General features: G+C 40.4%; 1 protein-coding gene across 4 annotated transcripts in view; it reads right to left on the bottom strand.

Moving 5' to 3' along the window:
• unm_hu7910 (un-named hu7910) overlaps window positions 1-19,128 on the bottom strand; it is a 41,621-nt gene extending 22,493 nt beyond the window's left edge. For 2 of the 4 annotated variants that reach the window (XM_017712445.2, XM_017712444.2), the window contains exons 1-3: window positions 11,423-11,496; window positions 8,859-9,008; window positions 5,644-5,715 (exon numbers count right to left, since the gene is read on the bottom strand). In XM_017712445.2, coding sequence (XP_017567934.1) covers window positions 5,644-5,715; window positions 8,859-9,008; window positions 11,423-11,468 — 268 coding nt within the window. In that variant the 5' untranslated portion in view covers window positions 11,469-11,496. Of the gene's footprint in view, window positions 1-5,643; window positions 5,716-8,858; window positions 9,009-11,422; window positions 11,497-18,948 lie in introns of those variants that run through there. The other 2 variants (XM_017712443.2, XM_037533261.1) reach the window with 2 other exon arrangements.

Here is a 19,128-nt window from a genome sequence, read left to right on the forward strand (position 1 = left end):
TTAAATCAACAATGCAGCTCCACACACACAATCATCAGCACAGCTCATGCCAAGTACCTCGAGTTCTCTCAGCTGCATCTTCTTTATGATTTTCAACTGTGGTATGAGAGGGGCAGACAACATCATTGACCTTAATTTCATGCACAGAAGAGTGTAATTAAGATTTAAAATCATGATTTTACACCTTCAATTAAAACAACAGACTGATTCAACAGACTCAGAGTAATATTTCTGCCGTCTGTACGCTTTTTTTTTGTGGGGGGTTTAAAATAGTGTTACTGGTAAAATTCAACAGAAATGTAGCATTATTCTCAGAGTTGCTGACACCCCCCCCCCCCCCCCCCCCCTTTTTTTTTTTATTTGTCTCATGCCTCAACTTTGCTAAGAGAACACTGTCTGCTGGTCAGAATGTGTCCTAAAGAAAGGTCCTACAGTCAAATTTATCTGCACATGCATACATATGCAACATATCTGGCATGTTTTCTGCAAGTTATTTTTTCCTAATAAACATCATACAAGTCAAAACAAAGTGGTCTGTACTTTAAATTATGTGAATAAGGGTATGAGAAATCTGTTGCAATTTTAGCGTTAATAAGTGGCTGTCATGTTTATTATAACAGACACCGCAATTTTCAAAATAGCGTTGCATATTCTCTTGATTAGCATGCATGTAATCATGGTCAGGGAACAGCAATTACTAGCCACAAGGAATTTATATTGTGTTACACCATTTAGCATGCAAACCTGATTACAGGCATTGTGCCATGCTTCCTATTTTTATACTGGCTCTTATAGTGGTGACTTATAATATAATGGTATCTCAGTTGCCTCCGAAACCAGTCACTTAAAAACAAATGGTTAGACATTACTTGCACATATGTTTGGAGATAATGCAGTCAATTAATTTCCAACCCTGTTCAACCTCAACCACGGGGTAATAAAATGTAAGACAGTACATTAACAACTATACCGAGGTGGACAGAAAAGTCTAAACCTGTATTCAACCTCAAACGTCAGAGGTGTGACCAGTCACAAAGCAGTACAGATTCAAAAAGTTAATGATTAAAGTGTAACGAAGTAAAATGTAATTACTTTCCTCACTAAAACAAGTAGAAGAGTTAAAATGATCATCATTTAAAAATAAAGAGGAAAGTAGAAACCCTTCAAAACTTTACTTGAGTACATGGAGCTCAATAAGTAGTACCCACCTCTGCAAACATAGATGTTAGAAGTGCAGTTGCCAGAGACAACAAAGCCGTAATTTTAGGGTTGTGACCAGCTCACTTTGATTGTAATCTAATCAGGGCTCCTCGACATTAGAGAGTTTTTCTTACTTTCTTACAGACGTGGTGTTTGAGTGGAACAGCTCCAAACTGCAAGGCAGGACTTACAAAACTATACAGACACAAGGAAAGCCATTCAAAAACCCACCAACCAAAACAAAGTTCCAGCTGTTACTGTACCATAACTACCATCATCATGCATGCTTTGAGAACTTGCTGGTTTCGTTCCATTGCTAGCTAAAAAAAAAAAAACCCACCACCACAAATATGCATAATTTATTAGTTAGTCAATATATGCTCAAAATAGCCACACAGCCAGGAACAATGATGCTGCAGTAATGCTACTGGAGATCCTCACAGATGCCAACATGAGCACACACACAGGCGCGTCTCAGGATGTTGAGCCAACCTCACAAGAAATTGAATATAATAACCACAAAAAGCCAAGCAAATTACAGCAACAAGAAACCACGGTCACTACAGTTGTGGAAATGCATCTGCACCTTTTTTACTTGCGCCTTTTTTCTTGGTGTTCACAGGAGTGTCCTCTAAATTCAGAAGGAAAAATTATTTTAGTTATTCAATAACTTACATGAGGATGTATCCTCCTACACACACCCACTCTGACATGTGGGCATCAGTGTTTTCAGAAAACAAAAACAGTGATCAGTCAATGGGAGCTACGTGGACAGTGTTCAAACACGTGTGAACTCTTCTTGGTGAACATGCAGCAACCACATAAAATAAACTACAGAGGATGAACAATACACATTCTATCACAACACACACTCAATATGCGTGTGTAGATGCACACACGCTCCCTTCTTGGAAGAAAAAAAAAACATGCAGCTGGCATCTACAACAGAGGTGTCAAACGAATAAACTTAATGAAAGAAAAGGGAAACATCCCGGGACAGATTACAATAACTTGTAGCAATACTTGGATCAAGTAAAGCACATTAATGATAAAAAAAATACAAAAGACAGTTCTATGACATTCTTCTCCCAAGAGCTTCTGAAAAGGGCTGCTGTGAATTAGTGACCTCTACTGGATGAGGTGTGTTACTGCTTTGGGATTTGTGCTGTCAGTAAGATGACTGATCGATAAGCAGACAGAAAATAGACAGACAGACAGATGGATATTTATTTTTTAAAATAACAGCACACAGGTTGGTATGTTTGACACCCCTGATCTAAAACTACACTAAGTAAAATGCCAGTCTGCTGCAGACTGCATTTTTAAGGAAATACCTTGAGCAGGGCTTTTATTTCTTGGAAAATCCCCAGAATCTTCCCATTCAAATGGAGTAAATGCTAATGGCAATAAAAGAAAACTAACACAGTCAATAACTATTAGACAACTGCAACACTTGTGTTCAACTATAACAGCTGAGGCCTACAGTCCTCTCTCTCGTGTAGTATAACACATAACACAGGACACATAAGAAGTTCTGCACCTCACTCATAGTCTCTGGTTGGACACAGTACAACTTCATATATAATAGGGGAATTACACAGATTTCTCAAAAAACTTAATGCAAACAAAGTCATTCAGAACATTTAGATGTGAAATGCTCTGTTCTAGAGAAACAACTCAGAGTGTTTACAGCAGTGGTGATGGGTACCAGACGACATCTGAAATGTATAGTGTCTATTAAAGCTCTCTGATAGACAGATTTTACATTTAAAAGTTATAAATGTTGGGTCTGATGCCAGACATCATTTTATATGAGAAAAGGTTTAGGCCTAAAGGCTAGTCCTGATGGACTGACACATGCAGTGAGTTATAATTTACCACTGTTTTACCATTAATCACACACAAAAACTCCAAAACAAAATGTGCAGGTTCACTGGTCATTTTGGATAGTAAATAAAATGATTCACATCATACCACTCACAAGAACCCATAACGTTTTACCTCAATGACGGAGTTATTTAGAAAGTATGAAAAAAATCTGTGGAATCCCCCTTTGACGTTCCTCCAATCTCGCAGCAAAGCAACTCTAGCAAGTTTACTGTCTCTCTCTCTCTCTCTCTCTCTCTCTCTCTCTCTCTCTCTCTCTCTCTCACACACACACACACACACACACACGGAAGACGACTGTTAACAATGACACATTTCATGCATTTTCATATGAAAAACTAATTCTGATGAACACACACACCAATGAAAAATAAGCAACATAAAAACACTGAAAAGAGGCTAACTGCTACACACAGGCAAACACACAGCAGCAGAAGTTCGTTCATCATTCATCAATCCATGGCAAACTCACTCCGTTTTAAGACACTTTAAAAGACGAGCATGCATCTGCACATTCTTCAAATGCTGAGCACATTGAGAGCCTCTCAGAACTGATAAAAGCCTCAATGCAGAAACATATCCGCCTTACAGGAGTGCAGCCCAAGTTACAGGGCTAATGCCCTCTAGCTTCATGACATACCAGCAGCCCTCGCCTCCTCCTCCACAACACTCTCTCCATCTTCTCCTCCCTCACACAGAACCAGCGCATCACAGAGTAAAGCCTGGAAGCTTTTTAACCAATCAGAATGCTCATCTGCAAAAGCATCAGCGCTCATATTTTGCACAGAGCTGCCACCCTTACAACAGCCAGGCAAACCTATGTAGCACAGAAGAAGGTGCAAAAAGTGAGAAAGACAGCAAAAAAAGTACGTGAGGAAGAAAAGAAGAGAGGGGAATAGAGCAAAGAGAAGTAGATTACACAAGAAAAAGTCTTCACTGAACTTTGGTTCAGAAATGTTTCTCTGGACCCTGAAAGATTTTAGTAAAATTTTGCATTGAGATTCACATTTTTCTTCTACTTTATGGTCCACAAAAAGCCAAGCAAATTACAGCAACAAGAAAGCACCGTCACTGCAGTCATAGCAATGCATCTCCACCCTTTTCACTTGCGCCTCCTTTTTATCCCAGGCCGTTTCTGTTACTGTGCCTTTAGGCTTGATATATATGTTAATTAGCTCTATTCTGACTGGCTGTCCTGTATTGTTCATCTTCAGTACTTAAAAATAACTGACAAATCATTAAATAAGCAAAATCAAGTAACCAACCGTTTTAAAAATAATACTTTTCTAGAAAAAAATAGTCTTTTAAAAAGATTTTTACACGCACATATATAACTTAAAAAGATATACACATATACATAACAATGAAAAGTGAATATAAATGGGTGTATCTGTCCAGCTCTGCTTCTCACTACTAAACAGATTTGCTGAGAATGTAAATTTTAGTTTAATACTAAAAATGAAGCAGGACAGCCTCATGTGTCAATACCTTCTTAGTGGCCTACTTTCCTTCACTCACTGTTAATTTGATAGTATTATTTTAAATGTGGCACTACTGGTTCTTTTTTATCTGTTCCAACTTATGAAAATGAAACATCATGAGGGACATTGTGTATTTTGAGAATGTCTTAAAGCACCATGATCGTTATATTTTTTTCATATTGCCACCTCTATCAACATGTTCCTGAGTTTTAACACCATATGATCATTCATAGAGTTTGGGTTGCTTATATTTTGGTGTAGTTTACATAAATAAAGGGAACTGCTGCAGTAACAGGCCTTAGGGATGTTCTTAGTCATTGTGGTCTCACTGGTGACGAGCAACTAGACAGCAAGTCCGAGACCATTTCCGCTTTTGAAGGATGTGCTATACATGTGTGAACCACAGATGCAAAAAAAAAAGAAAATGATATCAGAAGAGTTTTTCAGAGAGAGCCTTGTATGTTTAGAAAACGGTTCTTTGCTGTGAACTGCAAAAGGCATGTGGTTAGTAGATGCTTTTTTTTAACTACATGTGAAAGATTAACATTAGCATATTGTATCTCACAGGAAGAAAGCCAGTTAAAAAAAAAAAAGAAGACAGCCACTAGTCATCGTACACCGCACTGACCAGTAAATCTATTGCAGAGGTTTTCAGTGCAGTCTTTCATGACACGCTGTGACATGCTGTGTTAGCTCCCGATATACTTGAACCAACTGATCAGGATTCTGAGTCTGAGGACTGCACTCAAAACCTCCGATCCACAGCTTCTGTCAATAAATTAATAACCACCCTAAAAAAAAAAAAAAAAAAAAAAAAAAAAAAAAAAAAAAACACACATCTCGCACGATTCTAGCACTTCTTCTCTAATAATAAGCTGGCATGGAGTCAGACACATATATATCTTGCAGTTGTCTACAATTATGGACTAGGAATCAAGATCCCTAGTCAGTCATGCAGAAAACACAAATTGGCACGGTACACACACACACACACACACACACACACACACACACACACACACACACACACACACACACACACACACACACACACACAGAAAGTACTTAGACTCACCCAAGAGAACTTTGGCATCTTCCACATCAAAGTCACCATCACCATCTGCATCATAAACTCCTCCAAGCGTACCTGTGATTGAAAGACATGTGTTGTCACTGCATTCTCAGTCTATAACACAAAATCCAACTAAACATAATCTTTCTTACTACATTAGTCTCAGATTTCCATGGTCAGGTCAAAATCTTGTGTCTCCAAAATAGTAACTTTATGGAATAAGGAAAAAGAATTCTCTTAACGGTAAAAAGTTAATTTAACAATATTTTATCATAGGTCACTTCGGACCTTTTCTGTTGGTCAGTTTGTCATAAAATTTGACAGTGTAACTGGCAGCAGGTGCTTTTTAGAATTTTGTAGAGATAAAACAGAGAAAAGAGACCTGCATTTTATCAGAAGAGATTGTTCAGAAACAATAACAGCTACAGTGGCGACACAGCATGGACATTATTTAGTATCCTACTGTAGGTCATGGTCATAAGGCTTCATGACAACTACATAAGCTTTTCATGCCAAATGAAATAACATGCATCAACATTTAGAAAGTTTTATTCCAATAAACACCAGTGATATAAAGGCTGCTTTTATTAACCTCACTCCCAAACTGGCATATCATGTATACAGCTTTTCGTTGACAGTGTCTATCTGGGGTGAAATGACCTAGCATGTTATGACAGCTGGCCAAGTAGCTCAGTATATTTTGGTATGTCAAACATGTAACACATCTTGACAAGTAAGCAGATATAAAAATCAAGTTCAAAATTGGCAGTTTTTTGAAAATCTACTGTACACTGGGAACATTAAAGAGGTTTAATAGTTCTCTGCAGCTAATGTAGTCTAGTGTTTTACATAAAACAATTTGTTGTTATTTAAAATTATTTTTGAATCGTTCAAGTATTCAGTTCCCATTTTCTGCCATTGTAGTTTTGGCATATTTCATATAAACAATGGCCAGCTGGGATCATGGCAAAGTGTTAAGTAAAAATAAAATAAAAACACAGCTGGCCCACTGACTTATTGAGGTTTTTTTAAATATGGCCCTTTTAGTGGCTGAGTTTGACACCCTTGACTTTGTAGCACTTGGAATAAAAAAAAAACACTAACGGCATTATGTTTTGAATACTTTAATATGGTTACTTTGTCACAACAGTGCTATGCATGTTTTCTCTAGCCCTTAAGTAAAGTGAGTGTAATAACTGTGTTCATGATACACTATATTACCAAAAGTATTCATTCACTCATCCAAATCACTGAATTCAGGTGTTCCTGAAGTCGTGAAATTTCCTCGCTACTAAATAGCCCGCAGTCAGCTGTCATTGGTATTATAACAAAGTGGAAGCGATTGGGAACGACAGCAACTCAGTTACGAAATGGAAGGGCCGCGTAAAATGATAAATGAAAATAAAAAAAAGCGGGGTCAGTGGATTCTGAGGCGCACAGAGGTCACCAACTTTCCAAACTTCATGGGATCTAATCTTGAGATTAGCTCAAGAACAGCACAGAGAGCTTCATGAAATAGGTTTCCATGACTGAGTAGCTGCATCCAAGGCTTACATCACCAAGCGCAATGCAAAGCATTGAATGCAATGGTGTAAAGCGCTGCCACTGGACTCTAGAGCAGCGGAGACGTGTTCTCTGGAGTGATGAGCTACACTTCTACTTCTGGCAATCCGATGGACGAGTCTGGGATTGGCGGTTGCCAGGAGAACAGTACTTGTCTGACTGCATTGTGCCAAGTGTAAAGTTTGGTGGAGGGGGGATTATGGTGTGGGGTTGTTTTTCAGGAGTTGGGCTCGGCCCCTTAGTTCCAGTAAAAGGAACTCTTAATGCTTCAGCAGACCAAGAGATTTTGGACAATTTCATGCTCCCAACTTTGTGGGAACAGTTTGGGCCTTTCCTGTTCCAACATGCCTGCGCACGAGTGCAGAAAGCAAGGCCCATAAAGGCATGGATGAGCGAGTTTGGTGTGGACGAACTTGAATGGCCTGCACAGAGTCCTGACCTCAACCTGACAGAACACCTTTGGGATGAATTAGAGCGGAGACTGAGAGCCAGGCCTTCTCGTCCAACCTCTTGCCTGACCTCACAAATGCGTTTCTGGATGAATGGCCAAAATTTCCCATGAACACACTCATAAACCTTGTGGACAGCCTTCCCAGAAGAGTTTAAGCTATTAAGGCTGCAAAGGTGAGCTAACATCATATTAAACCCTATGGATTAAGAATGGGATGTCACTCAAGTTCATACTTGTGTGAAGGCAGACAAGTGAATACTTCTGGCAATGTAGTGTATTTTTATGAAGCCCTATGGCAATGCCTAGTATGGTAAGGGCAGAGTTATGTTATTTGCCCCTTAAGTAAAGTGAGTATCACATTTATTCTTATAATATCTTTAGTGATCACTATGGCACTGCCATGACACTGTGATGAGATATATATATATATATATATATATATATATATATATATATATATATATATATATATATATATATATATATATATATGTTTTCTCCAACCATTAAGTAAAGAGTGATTCATTTAGCTGTTTATAAGATGTTATAAATCCTAATGGTAATGCCTAAACACTAAAATGAGTTATGTATATTTTATGTTATTTGGCTTGTAAGTAAAATTAACAGTTTTTGCAGGTTATTTTTTTTTTTGCTGAACGTCCCGGCAGTTAAACCACTGCTTCATGTCGTCATGTCTTTTCTCTCTCTTGGTGGAGGTCCCATAAAAAATGTCCTTACTATACACAATATTTAATTCTCATGGAAAAATGACCTCGATGAACAGATTCAGGTCATTTTTGAGTTGGCCTTAGGAACTAAATGGGATAGAAATTTTGTAAGCACTGAAATGTATAGTATAGTAGTTTAAGAATTACATGGGAAATAGACACTAATCGAAACATAGTGACAAACTGTAAAACTGAAACAATGCCACTAAAAACTCAGCCATCATTGCTTGCTGTGCCATTTCACCCAGACAGTGCTATGACACAACCCAATCTCAGCAAAAACCGATGTCACTTGGCATTGGTGTTCTGTCAACATAACAGTGAAGTTTATAAAATCAGCCTTCACTAATATCTAAGTAGGTTTATATGAGCGGTCATAAAATGTTTAGTGCACAGTGACCTGTTGCATACTTTTTAAGACTCACAGAGACTCATAGCCACATGGCAGGATGCAGAACAGAGAAGACCCATCCTACCTACAACGCTGTTGTATTCAACCAGGTCGAACCAAATAACAGCCACAGAAATCCAGGCACCCAGCAGAGCCAGCACTATCAGCCAGCTGAAGATAGAGTTTCCCTCTGCCTTCTTAGCGCTCTTATTGACAGCAGGTACTGCCTGGGGCTCTGTGAAGAAAAACAGATAATAATACAACACAATCATAGACGCATACGTACACAGTTTGTGCTTATATTGTGTGAAGTTCCTTTTTTTTTTTGCAAGAAGTGTAAGGAAAGAAAAAAAAAAGTTTCTTTATAAGGAAGCTGCTGTGGCCTAGTCAGTGCGAGAGTGATGTTATTTGTTTGCTGAATGGGATGTTCTTTAACAGGCTTACAGCTAAAGTAAGAACTGTATGCAGGAGGGCACAGAGGATGGGTTTAAAGGAATATTCTGGTGTTTTTAACCTTATTTTTAACCTTGGTTTTAATTACAAATGAGTTTTGAGTGTTCTACTATTTTACTAAGAACAGCAAAAAGCTGTGACAATACTGTATGTGGTATAGACCGTTCCTCCAGAACGTTCCTTTAAAAGGTCTCATATTGTGCAAAACCAAATTACTCATTTTTCAGAATAAAAGAATTTCATGTATAATGTAAGCATACAATTCAATCACAGGCCATACATGGAAAGTAAGCTGCAAAAAACAGCCCATTCTGAATACGTTGCTTTGGTGAGGCCTTTAAAACCAATGCATTCTATATATTCTATAGAATTTTATATTTATATTTTATATATATTTTAACCACATACATTGTGAAGTTATAAGGAGTGTTTCAGATTGGACTTCTTTATGAATGATGGACAGTACAGGTAGCCAGTCAGATCAAAGATCATTTACATGTATTAGTCCTAAAGATACCATCAAAAATTAGCCTGTTTAATGCAGAGGGATAAAGAGAGGCCATTTTTGGTACATAAAACCAAGCAAATGTCATGAATGGACCTCAATGTAATTAATTCCAAGAAAAGTAAAGGATGTTGTTATTCAACCCCAAACCAGTCCTCAGGACTCAGCAGACAGCTCACATTTTAGCTCTAATTCAGCTTCCAGAAAAGTCATTCAATTTAGATGGAAGATTATTGTTTGTCTTTCAAATTATTTACATTTACATTTATGCATTTGCAGAGTCTCTTATCTAGAGCGACTTACAATTTAGTCTTGTTACAGAAGTAGGTGAATGGAGCATTAGGAGTCTTGCCCAAGGACAATGGATTTTAATGACTAATCAATTAACAAACAAATTTGTAAAAATGTTTGAGATTACAGCACTATCACAACTTTGACTTGCAAATGTGTTTTGTTAGCTAACAGCTAGCCTGTGTAGTTAGTCCCATTACAGAAAAAGCTTAAAAGTAGTGAGCTACCTACTTTATTTTAATTGTTGTTTAAGCTCTGCATATTCACTTAAAGTCCTGGCAATGCTAAATAAAACCTCATATATCCAAAATTGTAACTTTACCAGAGAGGAGAAAAACAAATGTATGAAGTTAACATAACAATGTGGGGTGTTTTTTGTTCATGGGTTGTGTCAGCAATTTTGTCGGTTAACAGCTAATCAATGACAAATTATGACCGGTTAATGGTCAAAAGAATTTGCCAAAATTTGCATCCCTATTAACGACTGTTGGTGTTCTTACCAGCACGGGAAGTCAAACCCCAGTCGCCGCATGGAGAGCAGCGCTGTTACCTTCTTCGCTATACCAACCAAATGATGTAATAAATCATGTATGAGCAGGGACAATAACTAACAGGGTAACAAGGGTCAACTTTGTTTAAGGTTGACTTTAATGGCTTTGTGTTGGTGTTTTGGGAGCTAGGAGCAAAACTGTGACAGAGCTTGAGTACTGCATGCAGCTGAATGCACTTAAACAAGATGAAGTGAACAAAGGCTTAGAAAATAACATCAGGATCATATAACACAGCCTATATTTTGCTGACAAGGTCACCTTTGTGCTACAATACCAAACGTGCGCACACACACACACACACACACACACACACACACACACACACACACACATATATAGCTTTTCACACAATACAGAGACTTTCTATGACTGCTTAATTTCGCTGCTCTGACACTGACAGAGGAAGGAGTAATAATACAATGGGCGTGTCCTAAACTGTCCATCAGGTGCACCATAATTGGGGAAAGCAATGAATGAAGTGATCCAAAGCCAAATCACTTTAGGATCACTTTGCAAACTCATTTGAGATGCTATGACAACCAAAAATGGACAAATAGCTACTATCAGCATCTCAGTATAAATAAAGTAAGAAAGACAGCGAGAGAGCACAACACAAAACAGCTTTGTGAACAAAGTTGGTAACTTTGTGAATGATGCTCTGTTAGTGAATTACGGCCCAACATGTATACTAGAAAAGTTTCCCAAGAAGCAACCTCACTCATCATGAGGCCAAGTATGTGTAAATTCACACAGACACAAAAACAGGGAAACACACTCCACGTAACAGGCAAGCAAGTCCTCACACATGCCATACCAGTCAGTTTCACGTCAATCTGCACATTATTTTACCTGCTACGTTTACCATTTTGGTTCCATCTGCTTTAGTTTCTCCCATTCCAGCAGGTTCCTAGACTAGTGATCCTGAAGAAAGCTGCAAGGGAAAAGCAAGTCTTTTTTTGCTCATACGAAACGGTGCTCGCTGGCTCAGCTGCAACTCGATATACGCTTCTGCCTGCCGAGTATTTTTAGTGTGGCTGTCACCACATCACTCTCTACTGGGCCTCATATGGAGACGAGCAGCGGTGGCAGAGCTTCTCTCTCACTCACTCACACGCACACACACGCACACACTCTGGGCATGCATAAACGTGAGCAGGTTCTCTTTCCGCTGAACAATCGGACTGGCTCAAACTCGGACGTGTAAAGCTTCTGCTATATCAGAAAGAAAATCGGGAAACTAGTATGATCACACACTCATACACATGCACTTTCTCACACTCACAGACACAGACGCGCGCACGCCCACGCACCTCCATGGTTTTAGAATATGAAATAGCTGACATGTTACGTAGAAATAACTAGAACATTCTGTCTACTCAGTTTTCAAACTTCAGTCCAGCATGTTTCACCAAGTCAGAGCTGCCTCACCAACTTCATGACACAGTAAAGAGATAATAATAAACCAGTTATTTAAAATTCTAACAAATTTGTGTTTTATATGCAACATCTTTTATGAGTTTATGTAAATTTTTAGTCGAGTGAAATGACATGATGAACGTATCAATATTGGGCAGATATCAGTGGAAAACACTGGAAAGAATCTGATTCATGAGGACTGTAACCACACACAATTTCACAACATGTTAAGATTTTGTATTATGATACAATACTTATGGTACAGATGCTAGAAAACAGATACTAACATATCTTTCACAGACAATGACAATATTTATCATGATTAAGGTCACAATATGCTTTTCTGAGTATACTGTGGAGATCATCTGCACCCAATAACTGCTTGTTTGATTACAAATAGAGCACGATTAGTCCTGTTAGCGCAGCACAGTGTGTGAAATAAAAGGCTGCACTATGTAAAATTTATTTGCTAAAATTAAAAGAAATTGCATAAGTGAGTGAAGAGGAAAAAAAATCTGCTAAAATATAGTGTTTGTGTGCTGCTATCAGTCTCTCTGTAAAGCGTGAAAGCTGTGAAGCTGTCGGGTCATTTTTTCGGGTCAGTTGGTTTTTACGTGTTGGTGTCATACACACAGACTCAAAAAGAAGGTCCAGCTCGACACGTGGTGAATTGGGCTAATGAGTCAGAATCTCAGTAAGCAAGACCCAGGTTATCTATTTTACAAAAAAAAAAAAAAAAAAAAAAAAAAAAAAAAAAAAAAAAAAGAGTAAAGCAACTCATATTCAGTTAAAATTGTATTGGCAAAACTTAGAACAGGTATCAGAAATTAGCTACGTAGGAATGTGGATGGACTCCCAGTTCACATTTAAGAGGCACATTAATAAATCAAGTGTCTAAGGACAAAACCATAATGAATGTGTGATGTTTAGCATGATGTCACCCGGGTGCGAGCCGCCAGGCGCGGGACAAATATCTTCTTCTTTCGGCTGCTCCCTTTAGGGGTCGCCACAGCGGATCATCTGCCTCCATCTTGCCCTATCCATTGCCTCCTCTACTTTCACACCAACCATCTCCATGTCACACCTTCACATCCATAAACCTTCTCTGAGGTCTACCTCTTCTCCTTCTACCCGGCAGCTCCATCTCCAACATTCGTTGCCCAATATATCCACTATTCCTCCTCAACACATGTCCAAACCATCTCAACCTGGCCTCTCTGGCTTTATCTCCAAACTGCTCCACCTTCACTGTCCCTCTGATCTGCTCATTTCTCTTGTCCATCCTTGTCACTCCCAACGAAAATCTCAGCATCTTCATCTCCGCCACCTCCAGCTCAGCCTCCTGTCTTTTTCTCTTTAATACAATCAGCCCTGGACTATGCACATGGTTCAGCATCAATAACACTATTAAATAAAGAGGATGTAGTTCAGACACAGGCATTAAGGGCTTGCTGAGGTGCTTTCAGGGCCTCTCTTTATCCTGCAATACAAGTGGAAATAGGCAAAATGCTACTACTAGGTCTGAGCGATAAAACAATAAGGACAATCATTGTGATAACTTTTCCTCGATAGAGCAGTACATTTATCGATATTTGATATAATAAACCACTCAATCACACTTCCACGTTCAGCAACACCCCAGGTGGCATTTTCTACTGCAAGGAAAACTACTCCGCTGTCACCAGGAGAGGGCGCACTTCCGAGTTTTGCGATACGATTAGCGAGAAAAATAAAGGGAACACTCAAATAACGCATCCTAGATCTGAATGAATGAAATATTCTCATTGAACACTTTGTTCTGTACAAAGTTGAATGTGCTGACAACAAAATCACACAAAAATCATCAATGGAAATCAAATTTATTAACCAATGGAGGCCTGGATTTGGAGTCACACACAAAATTGAAGTGGAAAAACACACTACAGGCTGATCCAACTTTGATGTAATGTCCTTAAAACAAGTCAAAATGAGGCTCAGTGTTGTGTGTGGCCTTCATGTGCCTGTATGACCTCCCTACAACGCCTGGGCATGCTCCTGATGAGGTGGCAGATGGTCTCCTGAGGGATCTCCTCCCAGACCTGGACTAAAGCATTTGCCAACTCCTGGACAGTCTGTGGTGCAACATGGCGTTGGTGGATGGAGTGAGACATGATGTCCCAGATGTGCTCAATCGGATTCAGGTCTGGGAAACGGGCGATAGTCCATAGCTTCAATGCCTTCATCTTGCAGGAACTGCTGACACACTCCAGCCACATGAGGTCTAGCATTGTCCTGCATTAGGAGGAACCCAGGGCCAACCGCACCAGCATATGGTCTCACAAGGGGTCTGAGGGTCTCATCTCGGTACACAATAGCAGTCAGGCTACCTCTGGCGAGCACATGGAGGGCTGTGCGGCCCTCCAAAGAAATGCCACCCCACACCATTACTGACCCACTGCCAAACCGGTCATGCTGAAGGATGTTGCAGGCAGCAGATCGCTCTCCACGGCGTCTCCAGACTCTGTCACGTCTGTCACATGTGCTCAGTGTGAACCAGCCTTCATCTGTGAAGAGCACAGGGTGCCAGTGGCGAATTTGCCGATCCTGGTGTTCTCTGGCAAATGCCAAGCGTCCTGCACGGTGTTGGGCTATGAGCACAACCCCCCTCTGTGGACGTCGGGTCCTCATACCATCCTCATGGAGTCGGTTTCTCACTGTTTGTGCAGACACATGCACATTTGTGACCTGCTGGAGGTCATTTTGCAGGGCTCTGGCAGTGCTCCTCCTGTTCCTCCTTGCACAAAGGCAGAGGTAGCGGTCCTGCTGCTGGGTTGTTGCCCTCCTACGGCCTCCTCCATGTCTCCTGGTGTACTGGCCTGTCTCCTGGTAGCGCCTCCAGCCTCTGGACACTACGCTGACAGACACTGCAAACCTTCCTGCCACAGCTCGCATTGATGTGCCATCCAGGATGAGCAGCACTACCTGAGCCACTTGTGTGGGTTGTAGAGTCCGTCTCATGCTGCCACGAGTGTGAAAGCACCACCAACATTCAAAAGTGAGCAAAACATCAGCGAGAAAGCAGAAAGGTACTGAGAAGTGGTCTGTGGTCCCCACCTGCAGAACCACTCCTTTATTGAGTGTGTCTTGCTAATTGCCAATAATTTCCACCTGTTGTCTATTCCGTTTGCACAACAGCTGTGAAATTGATTGTCAGTGTTGCTTCCTAAGTGGACAGTTTGATTTCACAGAAGTTTGATTTACTTGGAGTTATATTGTGTTGTTTAAGTGTTCCCTTTATTTTTTTGAGCAGTGTACTTTAGCAACATCTGAAACACAGAGTTATACGTTCCCTGTCTGAGTGGAGCGACTGGCGGTCTGTTCTCCTGTGACCGAGTGTGAGTGATGTGATAAGTGTCGTAGTTCTGCTGTCCTCCAGTGAACTCACCTCTTTCTCCACATCCTGGCAAGCTTTAGCAGCGTTACATCACATCTGCTCCTCACAACTACAGCGCTCAAAAACTCATATTTTAGTTTTAGTGCATTCCCAAGCAGCAAAAGTGAAAGAACGAAGTGGGTTCATGCGGATTACAGCCCTGATTTAAATGAAAGTAAACTGAGGACGCTGTGGGGCGTTGTGAGAGTGGGTGAATACTAACTAGCTTCCCAGGCTAACTAGGTGTTTTAGCAGCTGGCTAATTTGAAGCAGCGCTCCGTCACTCAGACAACACGGAGAATTAACGACACTGTAGATCAAACAAGACAAAAAAGCGCTGTTTTCAGTTTAATTATACCTAAAAGAAGGACTCAGTTTGTCTGGTGTTGATATACTGCGCTTCACCCCTCAAACTACGACGACAGCACAGAGAAACCCAGTCATCTGCTCGCTGGTGTCTGAATGCTGTGATGTGGTGGGAGTGATGGCGGTAAGGCCGTGTGATCTGTCACTGACCTACTGAGCCAGCTAATGTTTGCTGTTCGTACTGAACTGATGCTGTTGAGAAACTAAACAGTTTAACACTGTTTTTGGCCACTTGTTCAGAATTAGTAACAGGATACCTGAGCGCTCGTCACCAGACAGGTAAAAATAATCTGTTTTTCTTAACGTATGACTATTACAAAAAATTGCCTCAGTGCTTTTCCAGCTGGTAAAAACAGCTCACCTGAAACTTTCTACCACTGTCCCATGACAGACTTGTGAAATGTTCCACTGTTTGGTGAGTGTTTGTCATGTTCTGACCATAAAGGACCGTTTAAAACAGCAAGTAAGAACAGCAGTCTGCTCAGACTATCCAGCAGCATTACAAAGCCTTACAAACAGCCGGCTGTCGGCTAGGGTGGATATACTGTAAGATCCTTCTTAGGCTACAGCATTTGGGGTTGCCCATTAGTTTCCTGTGGGTACCAGCACATGTAGGGGTAGAAGGAAATGAGGTTGCAGACAAACTAGCAAAACAAGGCTTCAAATTGGGGCACGATGAAGTTAAAGTACTGTCAGGGAAATCAGAAGCAAAAACGAGTTAACGCAATCAAGATATGGCAGAAAGTTTGGGATAAGGAAATAAGAGGGAGACATCTTTATAATATTCAAAAACAAGAAGAACCCAGAGTGACAACTGAAAACTGACAGGAGGAAGAAACTGCAGCTAGGTTACCTATCGGACACAGTGGGCTAAATCATTCTTCATTCAGGATTGGAAAACATTTAACTGGTCAATGTACACACTGAGCAGCCTGAGACGGTGGAGCATGTATTAATACATTGCAAAATATGAGAAAACGAAAGGAAAGAGGTGTTTGCTGATTATGGCGAAATAGATACGTTAACAATCAAGACGTTTTTGCAAGATATAACAGGGAATATGGGAGGAAAGTTGATTAGATTTCTGAAAATTACATGGTTGTTTGAAAAAATTAGTTGTTTTCTTTTCTTCTTCTTCTTCTTCTTTTAATGGATAATTCTCCCATTACATCACAGTCCTTGTTTAATAACCTGATAGTCTCCTTTAGGTGGTAAATGTTAAATCCTGATATTGGTGCTCCATTATCCAGTCCAGTAAGCAGTAGTAATGCACCACGACAAGATTGCCAACTGCCAAAAAACCTAGAAGACGATCTGAACTGGTTACCTGAGCAACAGTGGTGGGGACGCAGCTCACAGTCCTAAAAATTAGTGAAAGGAAGTGCGACATCGCTGAATATGGAGACATCAGAACGGCAAACTCTGTCACCTCTGCAGCATCAACCGCAGTCAGAGCAAGAAATGTAAGACTGAAGCGTTGGTGATCCAACAATGCATTCTACCCACTGAGCAGTCTTACCGAGCATTCGCATGTCATTAGTGCAGCGTAGTAACTAGTGTTTAAAACCATTTACTGTGTTAATGTTAATTCAGTACAGACTCCACTTAATATTACTACTTACCCTCAATAAACATATTTAGGCCATCAAATTATCCTAATAATTCTTTAAAGTTGATAATATTTTCTGAGAAGGACATTTACCAGCATCTTGTTCGAATTCACCTGCTCCACTGTGGCACATGTTAGTTAACCATCAGCTGTTTGTGTTGAAGCGGGTAACATACTCATACATTTCCCTTCAGGTTCCCCTCAGAAATTGAATTCAAGTGTGCAGTTGCAATGTGATTGTCAGTTAATTTCAGCTTTCACATTAAGTCGACCAATGCTCAGCGTATCACTTGTGAACATGTCCACTACTGATAAGACTGTTTGGTTCAATTTCTCCTCAAAAGTGTTTAGTAATGCTGACATCATCAGCCGGCTCATTATATTGCTTAATCAATCTAGACTTCAGCAAAAACATATGTTGAGTAACACATACAAGCCACATGTTCTGATTTCAAAATAGTTAATAAACAAGAACTGTATTCTGAATATTGAACACATATTTAACTCCTGTTTTCTGAATGTGTATTCCCGGTAACTGTATGCTATATTTATAGAATTTAACAACAAAAAACATAAAATCAAAACACTCTTTAAAAAGCTGGTGCTTCAGGTTCCTCAGTCAAGAAAATGCATTTTCCATCAATCTGAAGGAGCCTTTCATAATACAAAGAACCCTTTAATCATGCAAAGGCATCTTGTGGTGTTACCAGCTATATCTAGGACCTCTGAAGCACAACCTTTGAGTGTACTTGTTTACATCTCTTCTCTCGCAACTAGGTTAAAACAGCACAGACCATAGACCACTTCCTCGCCATCGAACAGATCAGTTTGGATGCAATGAAGCACATCAGACCAGAATTTTGCGGAACGGGTACAAAACCAAAACAACTGCTCAGCAGAGGTAAAGCCAATTCCTCTTTATGTAGACTAGACTGAAGTCTCTTGGCTCATTCTTGCAGAATTTACACAGGCCCGAGCCAGCAACATGGAAAACCAGGAAATCCAAGGAAGTCTGGGAGTAAAAGCGCCCCCCGCAGGCTGGCAGACCGACCAGAAACGTTTAGAAACCATCTGCGCCCAAAACTACATCTACAACAGCAGGAGCTCTTCTGAGAAACAGCTCGGCTTCTCTACATTTACTGTCCTACACACCGCGGCGTCTTATTCGAGTTTTCCGCTCCACCTTAAAAAGCGCAGCAGTCACATTCTGGCGCCTCTGGCGTTATGATAACTAATTTAAGGTGGAACGGAAAATTCGATCAAGCAGCCAACTTCAGCCTCGTGAACAACGACTCGGTAGGTGTTACAGCGACGAAGTTACAGGGCAGAGGGTGCGTTGGACACCCTGACACATGTAGTACAGCCTGCTTTAGCCCTGGCTTCACTGACCTGAAGTCTCTGTTCTGAGTCGTAGTATCAGTAAGAGAGAGAAGAGGAGCGTGTATGTAAACACAGGTGTAGCTTTAAGAGCTGGAAGCTCGTAGGACAGAACAGCAGCGATACGCGCATCACCATCAACTCCTCACCACACTCGTGCTTATGCAGGCTAACAGAGAAAAGGGGCACAGTTACCTTTCTTAGCCTGGCTGCGAGCAGGTTTCTTATGGCCCATCACAACAGAGGCGAACCGCAGCGAGGTCTGACCATAAACTCGCTCCTTACTCTAGAATCACGGGCTTCTTCTGTAAGCAGCAGGACAGAGGCCGATCAAATCAGCGGCTCGCTCCACTCTGAGCAGTTGAGGGAAAACCG

Source organism: Pygocentrus nattereri, chromosome 2, assembly GCF_015220715.1.
Source record: "Pygocentrus nattereri isolate fPygNat1 chromosome 2, fPygNat1.pri, whole genome shotgun sequence".
Lineage (NCBI taxonomy): Eukaryota > Metazoa > Chordata > Actinopteri > Characiformes > Serrasalmidae > Pygocentrus > Pygocentrus nattereri.